At 40.5% G+C, this 24506-nt stretch overlaps 1 protein-coding gene across 16 annotated transcripts in view; it reads left to right on the forward strand.

The window, feature by feature from the left end:
* The first annotated feature begins 254 nt into the window (after window positions 1–254).
* The window catches only part of UBAP2 (ubiquitin associated protein 2), a 145577-nt gene continuing 121325 nt past the window's right edge, over window positions 255–24506 (forward strand). For 9 of the 16 annotated variants that reach the window (XM_071802805.1, XM_065860409.2, XM_071802811.1 and 6 more), the window contains exons 1-2: window positions 445–535; window positions 23899–24038. In XM_071802805.1, the coding sequence (XP_071658906.1) occupies window positions 23940–24038 (99 nt within the window). In that variant the 5' untranslated portion in view covers window positions 445–535; window positions 23899–23939. The other 7 variants (XM_071802808.1, XM_071802809.1, XM_071802817.1 and 4 more) reach the window with 7 other exon arrangements.

Below are 24506 nucleotides of genomic sequence, written 5' to 3' on the forward strand. Positions count from 1 at the left end.
GAGGCGCCGTCACCCGACCCCGCTGAAACCCTTCCCGGTCGGGTTCCGTTAACCTTCCACGGAGTGACCCCTGGAGCTGCTGTGCCCTTCTCTCGGGCCTCCCGCGGCGACGAGCGGCACTAAATCCCGGGAGCCCCCGCGGCTCGTCCCGGAGCCGCGGTCATGGGCGGGACCAACCCCCGCTTTCCGCCGCGCGCGGCCAGGCGGGGGGGGCGGAGCCCCGGTCACGTGGGGGGGAGGGGCCAGCTTGCCCTGCCGTGCTCACGTGGTGCCGGGGGAGGCGGAAGGGCCGGTGGGTGGGCGCGCGCTGTCGGTGTGTGAGGGGTGCGGCGCGCGGGAGGCGGGTGCGGGTTTTGGCGGGGGAGGGAGGGAGGAGGCGAGCGCGCGGCGCCGCGTCGCGTCACGTGGCGGGGGAGTGGCTTCGCGCGCGCGTGGAGGAGCGAGGGGAGGGAGAAGGAGGGAGGGAGCGAGGCGCGCGGCGGTCACGTGACGCTGGTGGGCACCGCTGCTGCTGCTTTGTGAGCACATTGGGCAGGTACCGCGGGGGGGCCGGGGCCGCGCGCACCCGGGGGGTGAGGTGTTCGGGGGGGAGCGGGCACCTGAGGCGTGCGGGGGGCGCGATCCCCCCCTCACAGCACGGCCCGCGCGCGGCGGTGGGGGGCTGGTGGGCCCGCGCGGCCGGGGGAGGCCCCGCGCCCCGCTCGTGCCCAACGGCCCGCGGCGACCGTTGGTCCCTCAGCGGCCTGAGGCCGCGGAACGGGCCCCTCGCCCCCCGCCCACAGGACACGGCACGGGGGTGACGGGCCCATCCCGTGGCCGGTTCCCCGTCCCGGTGAGAGCTTTTGTCCGGTGCGGGTGTGTGTCCTTCCCCGTCGGGCCTGCCGCCCCTTCCCAGCCCGGAGGGGTTGGGGGGTGGCGGCGTGAGGGGAGGCAGCTCTGCCCTACTTTTCCTGGCGGCTGCCTGGGGGAAGCTTCGCCCTGCCCTAGATTGCGGCCCCCTTCCCCTCCGCAGGGGCGCGGTGGGGGCCGCTGAGCAGGCCGCGGCTGTAAGCAGCTCCCGCCTTGCTCCAGTCCAGGCTTGTGTGGGGAGGGGGAGCCGACTCGACCCCCGGTGGCTGCCGGGAGAGGTGGGTTGGCTTTCAACCCTTTTCCGTTCTGGAGAGGGGATCCTGCTCCCCATCCTCCTCGTTTCTCATCTCCTTACAGCTGGAGGTTTCTCTTCTGACGGGTTCGTGCTTCTCCTGGCTGTGTGGGTGGGGGTGAGAGGGAAGGGAGTGCAGCTGGACCCCTCAGAGGAAAAGCGGGGCTGGTGGAGGGGAGCGTGCCTTCGAGCCCCTTCCGAGATTATCGAGTCAGGCTAAAGAAGGGCTGGCAGCACAGGGAGGAAACAAGTGGGTGAATAACTATTGATTTGTGTCTTGTGCAGGGCTTTTCTTCCATGTTGTCTTTCCCCATCTCCTTGCCGGGTGCTCCCTCGCTGGTGGGGTGGGGTAGGGCAGCAGTGTCATGGTCACAGCTACAGAATTCACTGACAATAACATCTTAGCAGTAGCAGCAGGTTACTTGAGGACATGGTGATGAATGAACCATTTTCTCTGCTAACCTCTACCTAGTCTTTATTTACTCCTGATTATGTGTGCTGACTGAGAATTGTAAGTCGTGGCAGGGCTTTGCAATTGGACTGTCTTATGTTTCATTTAAAAACAGAAAAAGAAGCTCTTCTGTGTTTGGTGTTGTTGCTGAAGAAATTACAGCAGGACAGCGAACTGGTAGAAACCCTTCTGCAAGAAACTGGATGTAGAAAGAGGCCTGGTGTACCTTTGAGCCTGATGGCAAGGATCTGAACTCTGTGATGTGAAATAGATTTAAAAATATGTGCTGAAATGTGCACAGTACTGTTGAATACCACCTGGGAGTCGCTCAGGGTGAATCTGGTTTGAAGCTTCTCTCTTGTAGGTGTGTTAACGTCAGGAGCATGGATGTGCAGAGCTCTTTTGGTTGTGTTCAAAGGAACACGCAGTCTTGTGGAACAGAAACGTTGGGTTTGGTGTAGAGCTGTGTAACAGGAAGCTCATGAGGGCCAGCCCGCTTCATCTCCAGCTACCAAGCACCACTTGGTCCCTAGTCATCTCAGTTGGAGTTGGAATTTGATGATCCTTAAGGTCCCTTTCAACCCAAAACATTCTATGAGTAAATGCTGAATACTTATAATACAGCAGCAGATCAAGGCTATAGCCTCTGGGGCCGTGGTGGCTGGTGAAACAGAGGGGCCGTCCTGACGTGAGAGCAGCTGTTTTTTTCAATAAGAGAAATTGGAGCTGGATGTGTCTGAAGGGAAGGGAGGGGGAGGATGTGCAGGCCTGGAGGAGCAGTGCTTGCCATTGAAACAGAGCCCTTCACAACAAACAGCAGGCTTTGGTTTTTTAATATTTACCAGGCCCTTTTAGGAGTTCCCTTGGTTATGTCACGTTCTCTAGTGGAATCTGGGTTTGGATTCCTACCTGACTGACTCAGTATTTATACCTGGGCTTGATCTCTCTGTGGTGGTTTGACCTAACTTGTTTAAAGAATTTATTTTTAACCTTATACTAGGTAACTTGAAAGCAAGCAAGGCTAGATCACTTTGCAGCATTAATGATGTTTGGGACTCCTGGACGGTTACATGGAGAAACTGGATTAACTGGTGTAAACCAATTTTGATGCATAGTCTGGAAAATGATCCAGCTTTTGTGTTTATAACCTCAACAGTGTTGGTAACTTAAAGGGGGGGAGGGAGGAGCAGGAATGGGGCAAGCTCTATTCTGCTTTGGTCTAGTTGCAGTCTTATCAGTGTATTGATTAAGAAAAAGTTTAATAGCATTAGAAATAAAGTCAGGGATATTCAGACATTTAGGCTCTTTCACTTGCATCGTTTTGGCCACTCTTCAAAAAAATTCCTTATGTCAAAGGATTTGACCATTTGACCAAGGACTTTGGAGTTACAGCCTCACCACTAAAATCTAAGGAAGCTAAGGGAAAACCCAACAAAAAACCTTGTCTGTTGACAGAAGCTGTTTTTTTTTTTTTTTTTTTTTAAGTTCTTCCAATTTTTAAGCTACCATTTTAAAACTTAGAAGCAGATTTTTGGTATTTTATATTTCTTCTGTGGACTTTCATTTAATGTGTTGCTTTCCTCATGGAATGCTGGTTTTTGGTATGTTTATATTTGTCGCTGGTGTCTCTTTAGTGATATTGATCATAGCAGAAGAGTATGCTGATTAACAGTGCTTGAGAAATGTATCATAGACTGTTAATACTCTGTTAATAATTAGTATTGATAGTATTACTACCAATAGTAATGTTTACTTCAAATGTCAGTAATTCCCAGTACCAATACTCAGGTTCTTTATAAAAGAACAAGAGTACAAATATTATCTTTTATAAATTTTCTTATTTTTCTTTGTCTCTTATTTGGTTAAAGCACATGAATGGGACTCCAAAGACTTGTGTTCTGCACTCGGTTCTGCTCTGGTTTGCAACAGCCTTGTATGACCTCGGTAAAAGAGAAGCCAAATGATTTGTCCCCTTTATAAGATGACAGATTAAGTAACTCAATGTTGTATTTGCATACTTCAGATCTGTTGAATGGAAGGTGCTAGAGGAAATGCAAGTAATATCCACTTCAGTGTTGCTATTCTGCTGGAGCTTTTTATTGATATTTTTTTTTTTTTTGCCCCTCATACAATTTGCTCATTTTTAGCCCATTTCATCCTCTTTACTTTTCAGAGAAGACCTAGTTTGGACTTGTACTGTTTTTCATATGACTTCCCTAAACAGGTTACTTTTGTTAAAGTGAGAGCTGGGATGAAAGGTTGTGAAGTAGCTCCTTTGCAATTACTTAAGGTTCATATTTTACAAAAATCATACAAAGGGCTTCTCCTTTTTGCTCTAACATGAAAATGCACACTACTTGATCCTGGCTGTCTAAACTGGCAGTTTGTCGATACTCCCTGCCCACCTGGGGCTCCTGCAGACCATTTCACAGGTGTGGTACCTTCAGCCCTTTTCCCTCCACTTCTTTTCAAAGCTGCAAAGAGTAAACAGTGACTGGAGACAGATTAGAGCTGATGCAGTCTGATGCTTAAGATCTCGTGGCTTGCTGAGCTTGCTTTTACAGCATCATAATTATTTTGCTGAGCATATTGTTTTATTTATGTTCTCTCTAAATTGTAAAACTTGTGAGATAGGTTATGGGAGCACCTTTGTGCAGTTCTCTTGCATTAAATTGTTTCTACTCTCAGTTCTCTTGAATTTTTTTTTTTCTTGTTTTTGTGGGTTTGTTGTTGTTTTCCAGCTGTCTTTGTGAAAGCTGCAAGATACTGTGGCTTCTTTTGAAGTTAAAACTTGTCAAGCTTTTTTTCTATTCTCTCCCCAGCTTCTTAAATCAGTCTTCCAACAGCTGAGCTTGGGGGAGTCCTTGACCTGGCTGTATGTAGTGTTTTGCATGAAAAACAATGAAACATTTTCCATATTGAGAGAGCTTTGATCTTTCTTGAGACTTAAGGTTTGCCCAAACTAGTACTCCTATGGTGAACTTTATGGTTTTGTTCTTTTGCTTTATCATACAGGAAGCAGTTTATTCCAGATCTGCAGAAGATGCTGTTTCAATAGAATTTGTGTTACCGAATCACTTAGTATTTGAATCCAAAATTAAATGAAGAAAACACAGATTCTTTCTTAACCTCCAGATTTGAATCATCAGGTTGCACTTTTTTAAAGCGGGTTTAATGGGAGGAAAAATAGCTGTGTGTTTGAAGGTGTAAAATTCGAATGCAGTCACTATGATTATACTCCTAAATATTTTTAATGGTTAGCTGTAGAGAAAAGAAAGCTTTTTGCAATTTTACTCTGTGTGGTGTAGATTTAATCTAGAACATTTCAGTTGTTTTTTGTATGACTAAAATACTGTTCCTGGAAGTAGGACGATGCTTTACAGACCATATTGAGATTGCTTTTCAGCAAAAAAAAATATTTTTTTTTTTTTTTCCTAATGTATTTGTTTTGTTAAGTGGTTTGAGGATGGTGAATATAGTAATACAGAATGAAGCATATGGCTTTCCGAAGTTTTTTGTTTCCTCTTTCTGTTTGGTTTTAAATGTCAACTGAATCATGGGTATTTTATGGTAAACACTTGACCGTTATCTCGTATTATCATGTTGTCCATGGTTCCCTGTATTTGAAGGCTATTGCTCTTGACTTTATTTTATTTTGTTTTGTTTTACTTTCTTTCTGCATTTACATTCTTCCTTGATTTTCAACATGCTTATCATTGTCCTAGATGCAGTTTTAGCAACATGAATCTGAAAGGAATCCCTGTGCCAAACCCAGCTCTGTTGTCAGGCTGTACATAATATATTGTACTTGAGAAGTTCTGGTCCTTGCTTTTGATGAGCTTTTCACCAAGGGACAGATGTCTTCTGTTACTGGGCTTTTATTTCATCTTTCAGTCACACGTTCTTCAGATCACTGACTTGTGACTTTTGAGACTGACATAAGAGGGACCTAAGTTACTGATGTTAACTTTGGGTGACTAAGTGTGATGGGGGGGGGAGCAGTATGGCACTTCCCAGTCTTGTGCTTCACTTTCTTTTATTAGCCATTTAATGAATTTCTGAGTGTTTTGAACATGGGGTAAATGCCAAGGGATAGCTGTCTGAAATTCAGTTTAGAGAAAGACTGAAAATAGTGTTGTGAGCTTGGTGAAGGCAAGTTAATGATAATGCAAAATTTTTTTTAGTGTTGGAGAAACCTTTATGGCTTCTGACACGTCCTCAGCCTGTTGGGTTTCTTTGCTACTTCTTGATGACCAGATAGCAACCATACCCAGGAACTTTTCTTAAAAAAGATGCTTATTACTTTTCTTGAATAGTTCTCTGTTATGACTGAAAGTATAAAATTCCTTCCAACCTTGTACCTGTATTCCAGTTTTCATTGTTTACCATTTTATCTGTTGACAGAGCAGCATATGTTGCTGGATTTAAAGTCCCACTGACTTTCACCCTACCCGATTTACTTGAGGATAGACATTCACTTGATTTTCTCTGTGACCGAGCAGAAATGCTAAAACCTAAGACTTGTCTCTAATAGCTTTTCTGTTATAGGGCTTCCTTCCCCTTTAATTTAACTTAATCACAGACTGGCTGAGACTGGCAAGGGACCTCTGGAGGTCATCTTGTCTCCCTCCTGTTCAAACAGGACCACCTAGAATGGGTTGACAAGGACCGTGTCTAGACATCTTTTGAGTAACTCCAAGGATGGAGACTCCACCACCTCACTAGACAGTGTGTCCCAGTGCTTGGTCACCTTCATAGTAAAAAAGCTGTAACTGATGTTCAGATGGAGCCTTCTTTGTTTCAGTTTTTGCCCATTACCTCTGGTCCTGTCACTGGGCATTGTGTAAAGAGCTGGGCTTTGTCTGTGCACCTTTCCTTCAGGTATTTATATAAGTTGATGAGACACCCTCCTCAAAGCTTTCCTCTTCTCCAGGTTGAACTACTTGACACAGTGAGATCTGTAGTCCTTCAGGCAGACTCAAGGCCATATGTTCTTACATGCTTTTGAGAAGAAGGCGGATTAAGGATTGAATTTAGTAGGGTTGTTGTTAACAGCAATTCATGACTCTTAATAGGTGGAGAGGTGGGTGGGTTTGGGATGTGTGTTTAGAGAAAGTCCTGTGAAAATGCCATAAGATGCATATTGCAAATCCAAATTATTTCTGTGCTTGTAAATGAAGAGTAATTAACTGTCTCGGCTCCAGCTGAACAGAAGATTGTAATTCTGCAGTTCTTCAAGGGAAGAAACAGGTCCAACATTTGATTGTCTGACAGGGATGGAGTTGCCCTGTGTATGTTCTGTCTAGGAATTGTGTGGATTGTAAATGATGGTTTAATGTACATACAGCATTTAAGAGAGGTTCAGCTGAGTTCTTATTGTATGTCTGCATATTGAGCAGTTCATTTTATGAAGCGGTGTGCATCAAAATTATTTTTAATGTACTCTTTAATGAGAGTAAAGTCAAAACTTTGCAGAATTACACAAGTCCTGATAAATTAGAAGTGAACTGGACCAGCCTATTTTTCCTGTTTTTGGAAATCCAGTCTCCTGCCCCTTAATCCCCTGGACCCCCACAACTGTAGACAGAGGTTAGAATAAAATCATGTGGTTAAAATTACTTCATAGTTAGGGATATTGCATCTGTGAAGTGCTGGACCAGCTCTTTTAGTACAGTCCTCCAAAATGAAACATCGGTGAGGTTTAGTTTCTGCTAGGAAACCTACCTCAAATATTTATATGGCTTATCTCCCTTGCTGATTCTGTTGATTGCTAGGGAGTGCTTTTGAGTGCTTCAGTCACTGGAGAGAGGCAAGCTAAAATGTATAACTTTTATATTTCTTCCCAATAAACAAATCCATTAAAATAGCTGATCAACAGAAGGCATCCTAATTGTTTCTCTAGTTATGAAATGACCTATTTGTTATAAAATATGCTAAAACATAGGGCAAGAAAACATAGAACCATCCTTTTTCAGTTGATTTTAATATCTAAAGAATGACCATAAAAAAATATTGAATGATACGTGTTACCTCACAGGACAGAACAAGCAGGTTTTGAGCACTGAGTCAGACTGTGGTAACTAAAACCTTTTCCACTTAACAAAAAACAATTAGCTGTTAGAGATTGGAGCTGAATGTAGGAGAGAACAAGTGAAAAGAGTTCAGCGACTGGAGTCAGCATAATTTTCCTCACCAGGACTTTGTTAAGGAGTGGTGAGTGGTCAGGAATTTGTTTTATGGCTGTAGGTCTCCTTTATCAACAGGCCCTGATTGAAAAGCTGTCATGCAACTCTTCTTCCCCTTGCAAGGTATTGGAGAAAAGTTAGGATCAATTGTTAGCATGTCCTTTTGATGGTATGTTCTCTACTTGACTCAAAAGACAGATCCTGATGCAGTGTGGAGAGTGAAAGAATGAGTTACCTGTGGAGGAGCAGGAGGAGGATGTGGCTTTCAGGTAGTTACAAGACAGGTTTGGGGTGGGGGAAGAAGGGGGAAAGAGTTTGCTATTCTTGATCACTGATATGATGCGTTACTACTTTGATTTGTTTGTTCAAATCATCCAGGGTCTGGCACATAGCAGCAGAAATCAAGTAGTTAATGCTAGGGAACCTTAGGTGTGTCTTTCTAGACAAACAAACAAAATTCCTGCTTTGAAGAACTGCACTGAAAGTGAGTAATGAATCAACACTAGGAACGATGAGTCCTGGTAGAATACTCGGGAAGGAGAAAGGGGTCTCTGGTCCCTGCATCACTTTCCGCTGTTAGACTGTGTGGTGAATTATTTGATGCTGTGACTGTGTTTCAGACTTTGGTGTTAAGTGTGTAGTGGCTGGGGTTTCAGTAATGCGGGCTGGAAAGTTGCAAGATTGTTTTGTATCTTCTCCTAGTATTCCTATAAATGGGTTTTTGTTCTGTGTTTATGGGTACGTGTAGTGCAGCATTGATGAATTGCTTTTTTTCCCCTGTGAGTTTATATATGAACAGACATGCTTTGAAATACCACAGTTGTGGGGTGTTTTTGTTGTTGTGTGTGTTTGGTTTTTTTTGTTTGTTTGTTTGTTTGTTTTGGTTTTTTTAAAGATAATCTGTATTCTTTTTCGAGGGAGAAATGTTGGAAGAGGATAAGCTATCTCTTCTGGCACTCTGATTGTGGAGAAAGTTAGCTCTGTTTAGAGATTCATTTAGTGCTATTGAATAAAATGAGACTGTTACCATCTCTTACATTTCCTGAAAAATCTTGGCTTCAGACTTCACAGTTTCTTTGCCAGATAAAGCGACCCACATAAGCATAGCTTAAACACTGTGCTAAACTTTGCTAAAATCTATGTCTACTTATTTTATTATAGTTAAAGCCTGAAAGCATTCAGCTGAAGACAACATGCAAGAGACTGAAAATAGACCTTTACACTGGGTTGGTTTGTCCATATGTATGTCTGGGTATTGTGACTCTGTTGTATTTTATACTAGTATGGTATTTATGGCTAGAGAGGTGTGAAGCTCTGCTTTCTTGAAATCTTAAAGACCTGCTTGGAAGAAGTGGTACACTTAGCTCTTCCAGGACTTGTTGTGAATTAGCCTGCCAAGCAGATCAGTTTCTGGGATGTATCAAAGCTTGTTGAAGTACTGACTTAGACTATTTAGCTTCCACCCTTCTCTTTCAAAAGCTGCATGTGTTTTTAAAATGACCCAAATTTCTAATTAAAAGCAAAAAAAAAGTGGAAAGATGCCCTCAATTCACTTTTCCAAAAACTACAAAATTAAGGTTTTTATTAAGCTTCAGACAGGCTAAAGAAGAAAAGCTCCCCGAAAGCGAATCTTAAAGAAGATGTAGTGAATATTTTCCAATTGTATTTAAGTCCAAAATATCACAGCTCCAAGAGTCTCAAGGTTAACCAAAACATTATCATGTTTTTCTCGAACTTCAGCTTTCAAGTCTTTTACAGCCATTTGGTATCTAATTAAAGCACAGGAGTAGTTCGGCCAAAGAAATACTGGTTTACACTGTGAGAATTATAGACTGACATCAGTGTACTTCTAATTCTTAAACAGCAATATGCATTCAGTCATGTTAAAATCTCTACTGACAGGCAAATTCCAGAAAAATATTTATGTATTTTTAGTTGCCACTGAACATTAAAGTACAGCCTTTTGTGGATTCACATTTGTATGTAAGGTTAACTTCTTTTTTTTTTTTTTTTTTGACCCACAAGGTTTAATCCTAGTTTTTCTTCCCACTTATTGTGTTCCTTGGTCTCTCTGTTTTATTCCTTTTAAAAATTTGATAGGAATTGTAATAAGTCACTTGAACAAAGTTTTTTGTTCTCCAGTATACTTGTATATTAGAATATACATTGAAATCTAACCAATCATCTCTCACACGGAAGACCTTACTCTTAGTGCTTTGCATTCTGGAAACTTTCTGGGTTTTATTCACTGTGTATATAACATTTGAAAACTTAGAATGGTGTTAAGGGAGGTTATGTCTCTGGCTTTGGAAATGACGTTATCTGTTTAAACACTCTTTTTCCTTCCCTTTCTTCTTTCCCTGGCAAAAAAAGATATATGAAAAGCGCACAAAATGTTTTTCTTGGATATATGTGTAACTCTTCAAATAGACTGTAATGAATAAGTGGAAGTAAAAATTCCTCCCGTAAAAGTAGCTGTTCTCAGCAGTTGCATGTGTACTTGGTGATGTTTAAATGCAGTGTATTGAGAGCTGTTTTATCTCATTCTGTTCATCTCTTGCATTTGATCCTGCAAAGCAATTCCTGTTATGTAGCTGTGATCTCACAGTAATTTCATGACAGCAAACCTCAAAAACTCAGACTTCGTGGTGAGGTTCTTTTGGGATATGAAAACTAAGGTCATGCTAACACCTTCTGCCTTAAGAGTTTTAAGAGCACAGCAATATGGTTAGTGAATATTGTTTTTCAAATTTTAGCCATGGGATGATGGAGGGACCAAAAGGGTGGAACTTACTTAGATGACACTTGTATGTTTTCATTAAGAACACCCTAAACCCCTTCAGTGTCCTAAAGATAGGACACTGAACATCCTTTTAGCAGTTTACTTTCTGCTGATTACATGTTTGGGTGCCCTCTGAACTGTATATGTGTCTTGGACTTTTCTGCTCTTATCAAAGGAGGCATGCAGAACAACAAGTTGCATTTTTCCTTTTAGGATTTTTATTTTCACCTTACTCTAGTGGTTCAGGTTCTTACTAGTTTTCAAAAAGCCATGTTTTGGACAATGTACTTATTCAACTTGAAAAACAATCTTTGTGTCTTAAATTGAGAACACATTTAAGGCATCATACTGTTCTGCATTTTAAACTTTCTTACCGTTGGTTTCTCAATTTATTTACAGTATCATCTTTGCTTTCACAGAAGGTGTGCTTATCAGTCCCCTGTCGTGCTAGAATTTTTAAATAACATTCTGTAAACGACTGAAAATTATTATTGTGATTAAAAAGCTGTTACTTAAGTTTGTAATATCATTTTTTAAATTTGTAATATTTTATATTGGTTACCTCGTGTTCATCTGTTGCTTATGCAGATACAACTAGCTGTGTAGATACAGCTTTTTTTTTTTTTTTCTTGGAGAAAATTGCTGTTTGCCACACATCTTCTGCTGAAATAGTTTAAGATTGTCATCACCAAACCATTTGTTCAGTCAAGATTTTATAGGTGCAGTATCATGTCTAAAGCTGATAATCTGTAATATTTTAATGCTGCTGCTAGAGTTGAATACTATAGTTAGCAAAATGTGTATTCCAGACTCACATATGTACTGAGGGTGAGGTGCTGCAATTAATATAAATAAGCTGGTTTAGAAACTCAAGACTTGAAGAGTGCAAGTCCCTTTTCTTTCAAAAGTGAGTAACTTCATCTTGCAGCAGAGTGCTTCCTAGACTGGTGGTAAAATAGGCAGATGACCAATATAATATTGAGATGTTTTAGAAAGCAGATTTCTGCTTGGGCATTTTAATATTACCTTGCACGGTATATAAACCTGGCATACCTCTGTGGAATCAGGGTCTTTTAGGTTAACATAGGCTGTTAGGTTAATAATGAATAACCCAGCAGAATACAAAAATACATTTGAAAGGAAATGTGAGCTTTAAGAAAATAAGTGAATGAATTTCTGTGAAAAGGAATTTCTTAGTGGTCTATCAATAGGAAGTTTTGAAGAAAAACTTTTGATGTTTATTCAGATTTTGCAGACTTTAAAAAAATAAATCATTCTTCGCACTTTTCTTCTATTTTATTATGAACTAGTCTGGCTTGGAAAGAAATGGCAGAGTGAAATCTTCCTACCAGGATCAGAAAATGTGTGGCAGCTGAAGAACATTTAAGTCAGTCCAGACTTGCAGAAAAATGTACAGATGGGGAACTGCAACAGTGACTGTGGTTGTTAGAAAAAACCTATGGGTGGTTCCCCCCATCCTTATGTTGAAGAGAAAATAAATACTCAATTAAGAGCAATAGAACTTTGGACAATTTGACATCATATGTCTCTTTGGTGTCTTCAGAAGGGTTGAGAAACTAACTTAGAAGTGGGAGATAAATTTCATTTTGCCTTTTTAATATTAAATACACAAGAACAGCCTGTATGACTTTATTCCTCCTTTTAGAGTTGGGTTCTGTGTAAAGGACACTTTATTTACCTGGTCCTTTCTAGCATGTTGTAGGTTGTAAAGATTGTTAATCTTTCATCTCTTAGGACAGTTTGTTATTGTTTTATTGCTAATCAGATAGACCTGGCCTCATGTAGACCTTTAGAGTGCTAGAACAAGTGTAAATGATTTTACGTGAGACATCAAATAGGGAAGTTGTGATCATGAGGAAAATAATGCTCAAAATCGAGTGGAAAAGTTTGCGGTAAACCCAAGTTTTCTTACTGAAGCAGATCAAGATGAGAATTAGTATTAAAAGAAACTAATAAAACCAACCTTGTTTAAAGCTAGACAAAATGCTAACAGTGGTCATGACTGTATAAAGAACAATGCAGAGGTGGCAGAGAAATAAAAATGATCTTTTATGGCTTTCAATTTTCAGTGCTGTTTCTGTGGCTGCTTGTCTCTGAGCACCTGACAGTAAGTTTGAAAAAGGACTCAGCTTCTGGTAGTGTGTGCTGATTTGACTGAAAATGGGTTAATTTTTTTCATGCAGTTAGAAACCTTTATTTTTCATAGCTAACGCTGTCATTCTTTGGACTTAGTTTGAGAACACCCCAGTACAGAATTAATGTTTTTAATTGCTCTGGTCTGAGAGCCAAGGACACTCTGAGTGCTCTGCCCACAGGTGGGAGACAGCGAGGAAGGGCAGCATGGATGGGGCAGAGCTTGACTGACATCCAGACTGATCAATGAGAGTATTCCATCCCATTAGTGTCATGCTTCAGGTTTAAGGAGAGTTGGGACGTTCCGGTTCTGCTCTTCAGCTCTCTCTCTCTCAGTCTTGCTGGTTCTTGGATGCAGCCAGGGGATTTCAGTGCAGGACGTTTAGTTTGGCCTTCTGCCATTTTGCAGAGGCCTCTGGGCTTTTCTGCTTTTTTCCTTTTTTCTTTGGGATCAGCTGTTCAGGACCAGGGACTGAGACTGGCTGTTCAGTTGTGGATGGAGTTAGTCTGGAATTGCCTTGAGTATCTTTTATTTTTATTATATAAATATATTTACTAGTAGTGTATTAGTATTTTGTTATTTTATTAAAGTGTGTTTGTCTCGATCCAAGGTTCTCCCTTCCCTTTTGATTCTTTCCCCTATTGTGGGACAGAGGGCGGGGGTGAGTGAGTGGCTGTCATCGTTTTATTTCTAGTTTGAGTTAAAGCATGACACCATGTTTCACTTGGGAAAGCTAAATGGACTGAAATGACTGTAGGTTTTAATCAAGATTTTATGCACAATAAAAGCATAAGATTGTGAAGGAGGGAAATCTTTAGTACTGCCTTAGAAACTATTGTTTCTTCCTTCTGGAACTTTATATTCAGAGTTGTGTATGTTTCTGAAAAAAAATAAGGTTTTTATTTTTGTTGATTTTCCTCTTGCTTAATATGAACCTTGAGAAATGTCATCATCTGGGGGAAAATTATAGGAAGATGTTCTGGAATATCTTACTTTATTTAAGAGAGTTTTTTTTCAGCAAGACTCCTGGTTTTCTGTGTTTTTCTGAATATCTGAGTGTATCACAAGAAATGTGATCTGTGATCTTCTATCAGCATCTAGTTCAAGAAGTAGGGCTCTGTACAGGTGCAGGAGTGATACATGAGCTCTTTGGTGTTGCTACCAAAACTCTGAAGCTAGAATCAAAACTCTGATATGACAAGGTTTTTAGCACACTTTATAGATATGGCCTTATTGATTACTCAGTGCATTTGCTTTTATATCACTTGTGGCTTGCAAGTTAACCATTGCATTTTGTTGTGAGTGTTATAATGTGATCTGAGTGTTTCAAGTCTGAACTAATCTTCCCCTCCAAAACTTTTTTTAATGGTGGTACTTTCTACATTGCTCTTAATTGTCAATTCTAGTATGAATTAACTAGGTGCCTTTTTTTTTAATGCAGTTAAGTGTGTTTCCGCCGGTGGGAGAACATCACAAATTGCTCTGCTCTTGCTTGGCTATTTTTAGTGCTGTTGCTTGTATCTGTTTCTATTCAAAGAATTCCTTTGGAAGCTGTTCCAGGAGAGTGGGGTTTGATGATGTGAGGGGGAGCAGGAGCCGGAGGGGGCAGGGAGAGCACAAGTACCAAACATGTTTGTCCCTATGTCAAGTGCTGCTTCCCATATGCCACCTTGTTTACAAAAACCCCACTGAAATCAAATTACCCCTTCAGGGGTATTGTCCCGGCTGTGTGGCTTCCAGCTTGGGTTAGCTATTTCTTTCTGCCATTTGAAGCACCTGGGTTTCAACTTGAATCTGCTTCTGTTTAGTTGTGGGATGTTACATAAGAGCAAATAGCTGAAATATGCATTTCTACAATTCTATAGCCAAAGTTGACAGTTCCCAGTATTCTTTTTCCCTGCTCCTGTTACAATTCAGCATAATTTTTTTGTTTTGGTACTGGTTTAATCTAGATTAGGTTTCCTAATAAGTTGATTAAATTTTTGTTCTTGTTGTTATTTAATAGCTTTTTTTCTGCTGTTGCATGAATTACTCATTTTGTGGGTACAACTGGCTGTTGACTGTAATGATAATGATGAATAGGGGTGTGCTCCACTGAGAAATTTGTTGTGTATGTCTTCCTGTACTGTTGAAAAACTGCAAGCCTGAAGTGTCCAATGTATGCTTGTAGCTTGTGTTGTATGTTCTGACTTAGCCCAAACTTAAAACAGTTTTCAAAGTGTCCTGCTGACATTGTCGCTAGAGGCGTGGGGAATAGTGGTTTTTAGAAAAGTTGGTAACAGTTAATACAGGAAGGTCATATGTCCTGTGTAGTGTTAGTGGTGTACTTCAGTTTTATCTGAGATGCTTTGGCTACTTAAATTTTTTTTCCCTTGTAGTACTGATAGCTTAACCAGAGTGTGACTTGAGTTCCTGTGTCCTTCCCTTGAATTCTTTGCAGAGAACATCTGTAACTTTTTTAGTTTTTACACTGCTGCTGTTTCCCCACCTGTTACATATGTATATATGTGTGTGTGTGTACCCGCCCTGAGCTCACCTGTATTTCTGGCTGATAGACTGGAAGTCTGTGCAAACTGTTACAGTCTGCAGAGGCTTTGCTTTGTGATTGTTTTGATGGAGGTAGCCATCTGAAGAACTTCCAGTCATCCAGCCCTGCCTTCTGGGACAAGTCTGGCTGGATTTCCTCCTTTATGCCTTGGAGGGACTGCTGTGGTTTCAAGTGAGCTGGCAGAGGAAGTAAGCCTTCTCAAGGTGGGGCTTTTGATAGGGAAAGGGTGGATGTTTAGGTGTATTACTCCTCTGAAAGTGAAACTCAAAAGATGACCAGAAAAAGCATTGAATATTTAGTTCTATATACAGAATCATTAAAGGTTGCTTTTGGTGGCTAAATTGCTTTAGGGTAGTTTGAGTCTCTAGTTTAATGCCCAAAACTGAATGTAGACAGATACTTCTGTAGCTGGGGAAAAGGACTGTATTCTAGATTACCATAGGCTTTGTTAGTCAGGTTGTCATAATATTCATTGATTATAGCCTCCTCTTGTTTGGATATACACCTCCAAATTTTTTTCAGTGTATTCTTCACAGAAGGTTGCTCAGTGCTAACAGTTATCCTAGAGGCTGCGCATTAAGGAAAATTCTTTAGTAAAGTTGATACTAGTCCCTGTTTTCCCCACTGGTGATCAAAAGAATATGTACACCATAATACAGTGCTGTAGTCAAGGTCACTCTAGTGGCAGAGTCCCTTCCTGGGAGATTTTTATTTTTTAGAAGACCTACAAGGCATTTTTATTTTTTTTTCATCATGCAGAGGGCCTGACCAGGGTCAAGTCTTCCTATACTGGATCCCAGGAAAACAAAATGTGAAATGTCACATTTTATCCATGTTATAATGGTGCATGGCTACTGAAATGCAAGTTCCCGCTTTCCTTGTGAACTTGATCCCTATCCCTCCTGTCAGATAAGCAGTTGTATAGCCACATAGTTTTCCACTGGATGAGCCGACTCACTGTTTTGTTTTAGAAGGTTTAGTTTGCTCTTGGATCAGCTCACTCAACCCACTCCCTTTGCAGCTACAGGTTCGTTAGTCTGATTGAAGGGAAGTAGCAATATTATGTGGTGAAGGAGTAGGGGAGAAGGAATGTAATTTCTGGTGACAGCTTGCAGTTGCATTGTATTAGATGTGAGCTGAAACTTTATTTTAGTGGAATGAACTGTTTGGGTTCTACCTGCACTTTAAGTGAATATACAATCAAGTTCCAAACAGGAACTAAAGCTCCAGTCGTGTTTTTGTGTCCCAAACTTTGCTTAGCCATCCTGTACTTTTGTGTGACTTCCAGAAGGCCGTGTTAGTTCTGGCTGCAGAGGGTAATGATTTTCAACCCTGAAAAACCTGCTAGTTCAGTTTTTTCCTCAACTTCAATAAATCTTTCTATTTATGAAGTACTAGTTTGTTTTTTTACAAACCTCATAGTTAATGCAGTTTATAATTCAATCTGAGTTTGTTGCAGGGAATGACTAGGCTGTAGTTCTGCTTGCTACTGCTTTGTTGAAAGTTGTAGATACTGTAGTGCCCTTTTGTTGGATGCTACTCTGGAAACCTTAGGAGGGAAAACACCGAGGGCTTTACCTTGTCTGTTTTTCTCTGTTGATTTTTCCATCTTGTTGGGGGTATGTACCCAGAAAAACAGATATGAAGAAGATATTTGTAGAACTGATGGTTCTTCACCACTGAACGTAGCAGTGATAGAATAAACAGCAAATATATTGTCTATTGGAAATGGAAGTGTTTCTTTCTTCCTGTAGCAAGAGGAAGTAGATTGTGTGCATGGCTGTGCGAGCACCAGGAACCACATCTGAGCCATTGTGGTCTCTCTGCTTCCTAACCCAAGATACTGAGTCAGTTGGGAGCTCAGGACAGCATGCAGTGTCATCTGTGATGAGAATACATGATCCCTTTTACTTTGGTAGCTTTTAGAGAGGATTTGCATAAGAAAAGCTTTTTCTATGACAGAGTGTAAGAAATTGGGTCCTTCCATCAAAGATGACAGGAACATGTATTTAATTTTTCCTTCAGGTCTTAGAATATCTGCACAGGTCAGAGCTTTTCTTAAAATATTCCTCAGCAGAGAAGTGTACTTCAGAAGTGAACTAACAGGATCCTCATGATCGCTGCTTCTTAAAGAGGATTCCTATTTTCTTTATGTTATGTTTTTATGTGAACCAGTGCACTTTTTTCCTGTCTAGCTGGTGATGGCAACACCAGTGGTCTGGTCTGTGTTATGGTGTAGTAGGGGCCTTTAGTTCAGATAGTCCTGAGAGTGATGCTTAGATACAAAATAGCATGCAGTTACTCAAACCGGATCTCTGTTACTTAAAGTTTCATCGCAGTCAATGGTAGGTGCTGGTGACTAGTGTTTCTTGCAGGACCTTGCCAACATGGGGCTTTTAATTTGTTAGGACAGTGAGCAGGACTTTATTCTGTTTGCATACGGAAGTCCAAATGGTTGTTATCTAAAATGGCATTCTTGGAGGAAGACAGCAAAAGGTCAAAGTAGTGACTTTGTAGATACAGATGTCTGAAACATAAGGTTAAGTCTTCTGCATCTTCTAGGACATTCGCAAGCTTTTGATTGCCCAGAATCACTCAGGAGTGTTGTGTTCTGACAGCAGCAGAGCTGGCTGGATTTTGCTAGCCACATTTTTAGTAGTGTAAGGTTTGCCTTGGTTGTGTGAAATATAAAGCCCTAGGTGGAAGTGAGCCTTCTCTGATTTCAGTGCAATTGTCCTTTTTTTTTTTTTTTAAATACTAGTGAAAGTTGAATTTTGGGAAATTCAGATTCCACCTTCAGAAATTTCTGTATGAATAAGGGCACTTGTTCCTGCCGAAGTTTAAATATATTTATAAAGAAATGATGAGAGCAAATCCATTGGATGTTTACAGGGTGTAGCTGGCTGATTTTGATTACAGCTAGGATAATCACAAGTATATACTAAAATGTAAAACACATCTGTTAGCAGAGACACTGGGGTAGTAGCCAATATAGGTATGGTGAGATTAGAATAATTTTCTAAATAACACTAATGATATTATGTAACTTCCATGACTGAAACCTGCTCTGCTAGAGAAGAACATGCACTATTTAGTCCCCCTTCTGCATCATGAGGGGCTTTTGAGAACATGCTTTTGAGAGGGGCTCTGGATATGTGACCACCCTTTGCCTAATTCTGGTCTTTTGAAAAGGAACACTTCTTTCTCTTCCAGAACAATGCCGTCTTTTATTTGTAAGATTTATTTGTATATATTGCTTTATCTTCCTTTTTATAACATTTGATTAGGAATACTAATTCTTGAAGTTTGGTGTTTTTTTTCTGGTAATGAGAAATTTCTGATTTCTGTAGATTGGAATATGTTCCTAGCTAAGTATAGATTGACTTGGCAAATTATAATAATAATTTAAACTAGCAGTTCAATGGGTTTGAAGAATGGTGGGTAAGAGTTTTCACTTGTTTATTCAATATACTTTTCTAACACAAATGGAAGTGTGTATGTTAGTTTATATCTTTGTGGCTAATTCCAGAAATCCTCTTTTCTTAGTAAAATATGAGAGCATATAGGTAGTACAATTTCTCTCTGCTATGATGTTCTGCCAGTGATGCAGGTCTACACGTGGCCATCAGTTTTTTTCCTGTTTACTATGGGAGACCATAAGATGAGACATGAATCCTCCCAGGATCCATAAGCTCAGGTTCATTGTTGTTGTCTTGGAGCAATACAGACATTGAGTAATCAGCACTGTTCCTGAGGAACATCTGACTCTTGAAAACTCTTTTCCCTTTCCAAGCAGTAATAAAGGTGATGAGATTCTTTAGGAAACAGCACTTGAGGGAAATGCATTCCATCTGTGCTTTGCAGACATATTTTTTCCCTCTGCTCTTTTTTTCTCGTAGTCCTGTCATGCAACTGTCATAGCACTGAAGTCTGGACTCATTGTACACGTACTGTAGTCCTGCAATCGTGAGGCAGTGTCCTGCAGCCTTTTCCCAGCCCTGTCATTGTGAGAAATCCTTGACTAAGTTGCTTTGTGATTAGGGTATAAAAAAGCAACCACACTTTTAAGATGTGTTCTTTATCACAGCACCTTGTCTGCAGAGTCAAGAAAATAACTTTATTGAGACTGCCTCAGGAAAAGAATTGAAACTATTAATATTTTGTTCAGATTCAGGTGAATATTAAACTTCAGAAGGATTCTTGAAATTCAGATGGTATTGCAGTGCGTGGTCTGTCCCTGGAAGTTCTGCAGTAGATTTGCTGTGTCTTCTGGGGCTTACCACCCTGCCAAGTCAAATAGTATTCTGTATACATCTAGCTTTTACAACTTCTATGAGCATGAAAGAACTAGATTTCTTGCAAAGAAAAGTTGAACAAAAGATCAAAGAAAGTGTTAAGATAGCTTTAAAAACCTGTTTTTTGTGTTGATATGCATTCAATTACTCTTTGATTCTTTGCCTTCCTCTTTTCCTTCTAAAATCCAAAGCAAAAAAACAACTAAATGTGTTGAATAAGGTTTATGGGAATGGAGACTTTGGGAGGGGGTGGGCTTTGGTCTCTTTAGGAAAGAGACTAATACTTGAGTACTGCTTTTGGAAACTAGAATAGTTGTTGCCATCCCGTCACCAGTCTGGTGACGGCTTATTATACAACACTATATGTGCTGTCGTAGTGTAAGTCCTTGGGCTAGACTTACTGTACAGACAGAAACACTAAAACAAACAAAACATTGAGATTTGGGATGATTTTCCTCTTCAATGCCTCTGTTGTTTTCCATTTTTAAGTCTAGTTATTTGCTTTATGAATAAGTGCTGAAGTTTGAATTCCTTAGTGCTTGACAAGCTAAACATACGTGGACAGAACAATTTTCTTAACTACTGACTCAAAGGGATTTTTTGGTTTTATGGTTGGTGTTTTTTCTGTTTGTTTGTTTTTGAAGTAGAAGACAACCTTCCTCTGGAGGTACTAGATTACATCAGTGAAAAAAAGTTTACAGCAGTCTTGTGCTTCATTTTATTGTCATGACAGAAAGTATGATGACCTTCTTTATGCGACAGTTTTGGGAAGTCCAGTCTCTTTCTTTAATGCTTTCTTCTCCTCTTTTCTAGCGCTCTGGTGGTCTGTTTCATTTAGTGGGTATATATTTCTTCAAAATACAACTGTTTTGGCTGCTTACTAGAGTTGCAGTGTGTCTACAAGGTCATGTATTAATTGCTGGTGAGGGACTTCTGCGTTGACCCAGAACCTGACATGGAAACTGAAACACCTGCTTGTCTGAATATTTTTTTTAATCTTTGTTAAATAGATTTTAATTAAGAGTTGTCTTTCTCCCAGTCTCAAATATTTTTTCCTCATTTGATCTACAGTTAAAATTAAGTTCATCAGCTTGTGGTATCCTACTCATTGCTATGACAACAGCCTGCCAAGCAGACTTTAATATGAGGAATTGGAGAGAATAAGAAGCTGCTTTGTGAGCAAGGAAATGTTCTTGTTCAGCCCCATCTTATTAATTAGTAATATCCCACTTAATGCTCGAATTTGTACTCGTCATGGTAGTTTGAAGGCAGTGGGTATGTGCCTCGCTTTGCCTGTTGTTTTGGTACCCTGAGGAGCAGGTGTGGTAGGGTGTGAAGCCTCAGCCTGGTGTGGTGAAGACATGCCGGTGCCAGGGAGGGGGCACGTTTCCCTGGTCAGTGCGCTGTCAGCTGCTCCTCCTGCATGCTGTGGTGGGTCTGGATACTGCCTGTTGATGGTGGAAGCCAACTAAAAGGAGATAAAATAACTTCATATTGAAAACTTCCTTTGTTTGGAGCTACCAGTTGTGCTTCTAGGAAGACTACTTTGTATCTGAGAGGGATTATAATGTGTCTGTGCTGGCTTGATGGGAAATTTCAAACTGAGGTGTGTTTCCACACTTGTCTCAGGCAAGTGCAAGTCCATACTGCTGCCAGGAAGAGCCTCTCACCTTCGCTAGTTTTCTGCTTTGGACCTGTTGCCAAATTGTGCTGCTCATGGGCTGCATGGTCAGCAAGATGAGGATCTTCTTTGAAGATCCTGTTATACTGTTAAGGTCGTTTGGCTCTGTTCCCACTTGAAGGCTGGTCTTGCTGTGCTGATTCATTCCTGGGGAATGTTTCAAATGTTTTTTGTGCCTGCCTTTTTCCTTAAAGTATCGTTTAATCCTGACAAACAAATATGGCTTAAGCAGCTGTGGCACAGAGATGCTGTAGAATATGAGTTAGGAGAGGGAGAAGAGACACAGTCCTCTTCAGGTACCATAGGTTGCCTGGCTATCAGAAGTGTAGGCAATAGTTCACTGTATGCTTTACAAACAAACTGAAAACTCTGTTTTAGCGTGTGTGTACAGCTATCATGTCCGAAACATGGATCACAATATTTTGAGTAGATTTAATGAAATTAAAGAAAATAACAGTAAAAGGTGTGTCAGATTTTACGGGTGCTAGAATCTGTGTAACCATGATGCTAATTCAGAAATGGTGAAACAATTGAGACCAAATGGAATTAAAATTTCTCAACATATCTTAAATCACAGTAGGCTAATTCTAGACAGTCATATTTGAAATTGTTAGCTCACCATTCAGAGATGTTAGTGCTCTCTGTCCTGTTCTCTGTTCAGGGCTATTTTTCATTGCTCATTACACTAGGTTCAGATTGTGATGAGCTGACTGATTCACAGAATCACAGAATGGTTGGGGTTGGAAGGGATCTCTGGAGATCATCCAGTCCAACCCACCTGCTAAAGTAGGTTCACCAGAGCAGATCACACAGAAATGTGTTCAGGTGGGTTTGAATGTCTCCAGAGAAGAAGACTCCACAACCTCTCTGGGCAACCTGTTCCAGGGCTCTGGCACCCTCAGAGTGGCTTCTCCTCATACTCTATGCTGCAGTCTGATTCCTGTACCTTCTATGCTGCAGTCTGATTCCCAAAGGTCCTTATTAGTGTATATAGATTTAAGTTAGCTTTTGGATGTTGGCAGTCCAGTCAGCAATGCTTATAAAGCAGATTTTAAGAGAAAGAGGAAAAGTAATTTCTACTACAAACTCCACTGAAGACTGCCCATAACACGTTTAAAATATCAGTGGACAGCCTTGACCACATAGTCAGTGATAAGTATTGAACTTGTTGTTTGGAGTTTCTAGACATCTACTTAATAATTTTCTTTCCATAGAACATGTTATCATGAGCTTGAATAACTTCAGTTCTGACTGTATCTGGGTTTTAGGGTGCCAAGTGCAGAACTCTGAAGACCTGTGTGTTCTGGGGCTTGGAAGACAATAAAGTTTAGACTTCATTAGGAGCCTGGGAGACAGATTGTTTATGAATACATTCACCACAGCCAAGGAGAAACACAGTGTTCCAGTTCAGCTCATCTGCAGTTAGTTCCTGGTAAAGGCAGGCCTTTTCTTGTTAAATATGTAAGGGTTCATGGAAATACACTTTCTCCTCAGACTTTGAATGCTTTAACTAGCACATAAAGAAATTCAATGTCAGGTTCAGTTTTGGCCAACAAAAATGTGTTTCTAATGTCTTCTAAAGAAGTGAATTAGATTATAATGGAGTTAATTGTCTTTTTGATTCTCGATGAGGCTCCTGAGCATCTTGAATCGATGTTTAAACTGAACCTCTCATTGCAACTTTAAATTGTTGAGTACCCATTACTTGTGAGTGCTAGTGAGCAGTTAGGTGTTGAACACATCCTTGTTCATGCAGTTTACTCAGAAACCAGACAGTTGACTATTACTGTTCTGACTGATTCAGAGATCAGTTGTAGTTATGCTAGATACTATAAACCACCCTCATCAATTAACCTTTTGTTATATGCTGTACGAACAGGGGGAATAATTAATTTCTTGTTTGAAAGTAATTTTAGTGCTAGAGGATGAATGAGAATGAAAGCTGACTTCCGCAAATGGGATTGCACTGATTTTTGTGTGGGGTTTGGGTTTTAAGTTTTGTTGTCATACAACAAAGGTATGTTTAAAGCAGGATAATAGATAGTTTTGTAAATCACGTCTGCAAGTATGAGGGGAAGAAAAAACCCCACTGGTTACAGAGGCTGGATTTAGAGGCAAGGATCATAATTTCTCTTACAAATGAGAGGTGAGGAGTGGGCATTGGCCAGAACCTCCATATATGTGCAGGAAAGCAGCCTGATAATAGGGAAGAGAGGAACTGCCTAGTTTGTGACTTTTGCGTTAGCATTCTGGATGGTTATGAAAGTGATTAGATTCCAAGAATCAAAACAAGACAGCAGGTATTACAGAAATTCGAGTGATATAGCTGGAGCTGAAGTTTCAGCAGAGTAGCAGATAGAAAAGTCTGTATGTTAAATAACTAGAAAAAACTGTGAGGTTTAGATCTTTTTTGGGAGTATAGATCTAGACAGATCCAAATCAGCTGACAAAAATGCTTTTTATCTGCTGCATTTCCCCCCTTACTGTAAAGGCTGCAATAATCCAATAGTAGTGTATTAAAGCTGCTTTTTCAGGATTCTCTGTACAGAGTTTGTGGTAAAGGCAGGAAGAGTTTGAGCTACTGCACTTCTATATTATATGGGTATTGAAATCAGTACCCTACCTTAACTCATGCTCTTTTTTTTTTTTTTCCGTTTCAGATTTTCTATTTTGTACATACATTGTTTTGTATATACTGTATATGATGACATCGGTGGGCAGTGAACGTACCCGGGGCACTCGGGACAAAACGCAAATTTCAACCACACAGCCAACACAACCACAGAAACAAGTAGTACAGGTATGTGATACTATGTAATCTTTGTCAAGTTGAAAGTGTGAGTGTAGTGATATGCATTTCTTCCTGAAGTCAGTAAAAACTGAGTAAAGACTGGAGGAAAAATCATGGTGTGTTTTGAAAGACTATGTTTGATATCTCGTTTTAATTGTTCAGTAATCCAGCACAGCATTAAGTTGTTCCTGTATTCTTGTCTCTAAAAGAGCTTTGTTTTCTTCAGCAACATTCCCCATCAGTGAGGAATTCTATGCCCGTGTCAGAATTTCTGTCCTGTGACCTCAGTGTCCTCAGATCTCAGCTCTTCCATATGCCAGCCTCATGATGCTAGAAGATTTCTGGTTGGTAGGGGCATTTGGGTGGGTGGGAAGAGCTTCCATTAGATGTATGCTGTGTTCTACAGCATGATTCAGCATATCTACAAATCACAAAATCTTAAACTTCTTGTGCAGTGTCTTCACAACATGAAGTGAA

Source organism: Patagioenas fasciata, chromosome Z (assembly GCF_037038585.1).
Source record: "Patagioenas fasciata isolate bPatFas1 chromosome Z, bPatFas1.hap1, whole genome shotgun sequence".
In the NCBI taxonomy this organism is placed as follows: domain Eukaryota; kingdom Metazoa; phylum Chordata; class Aves; order Columbiformes; family Columbidae; genus Patagioenas; species Patagioenas fasciata.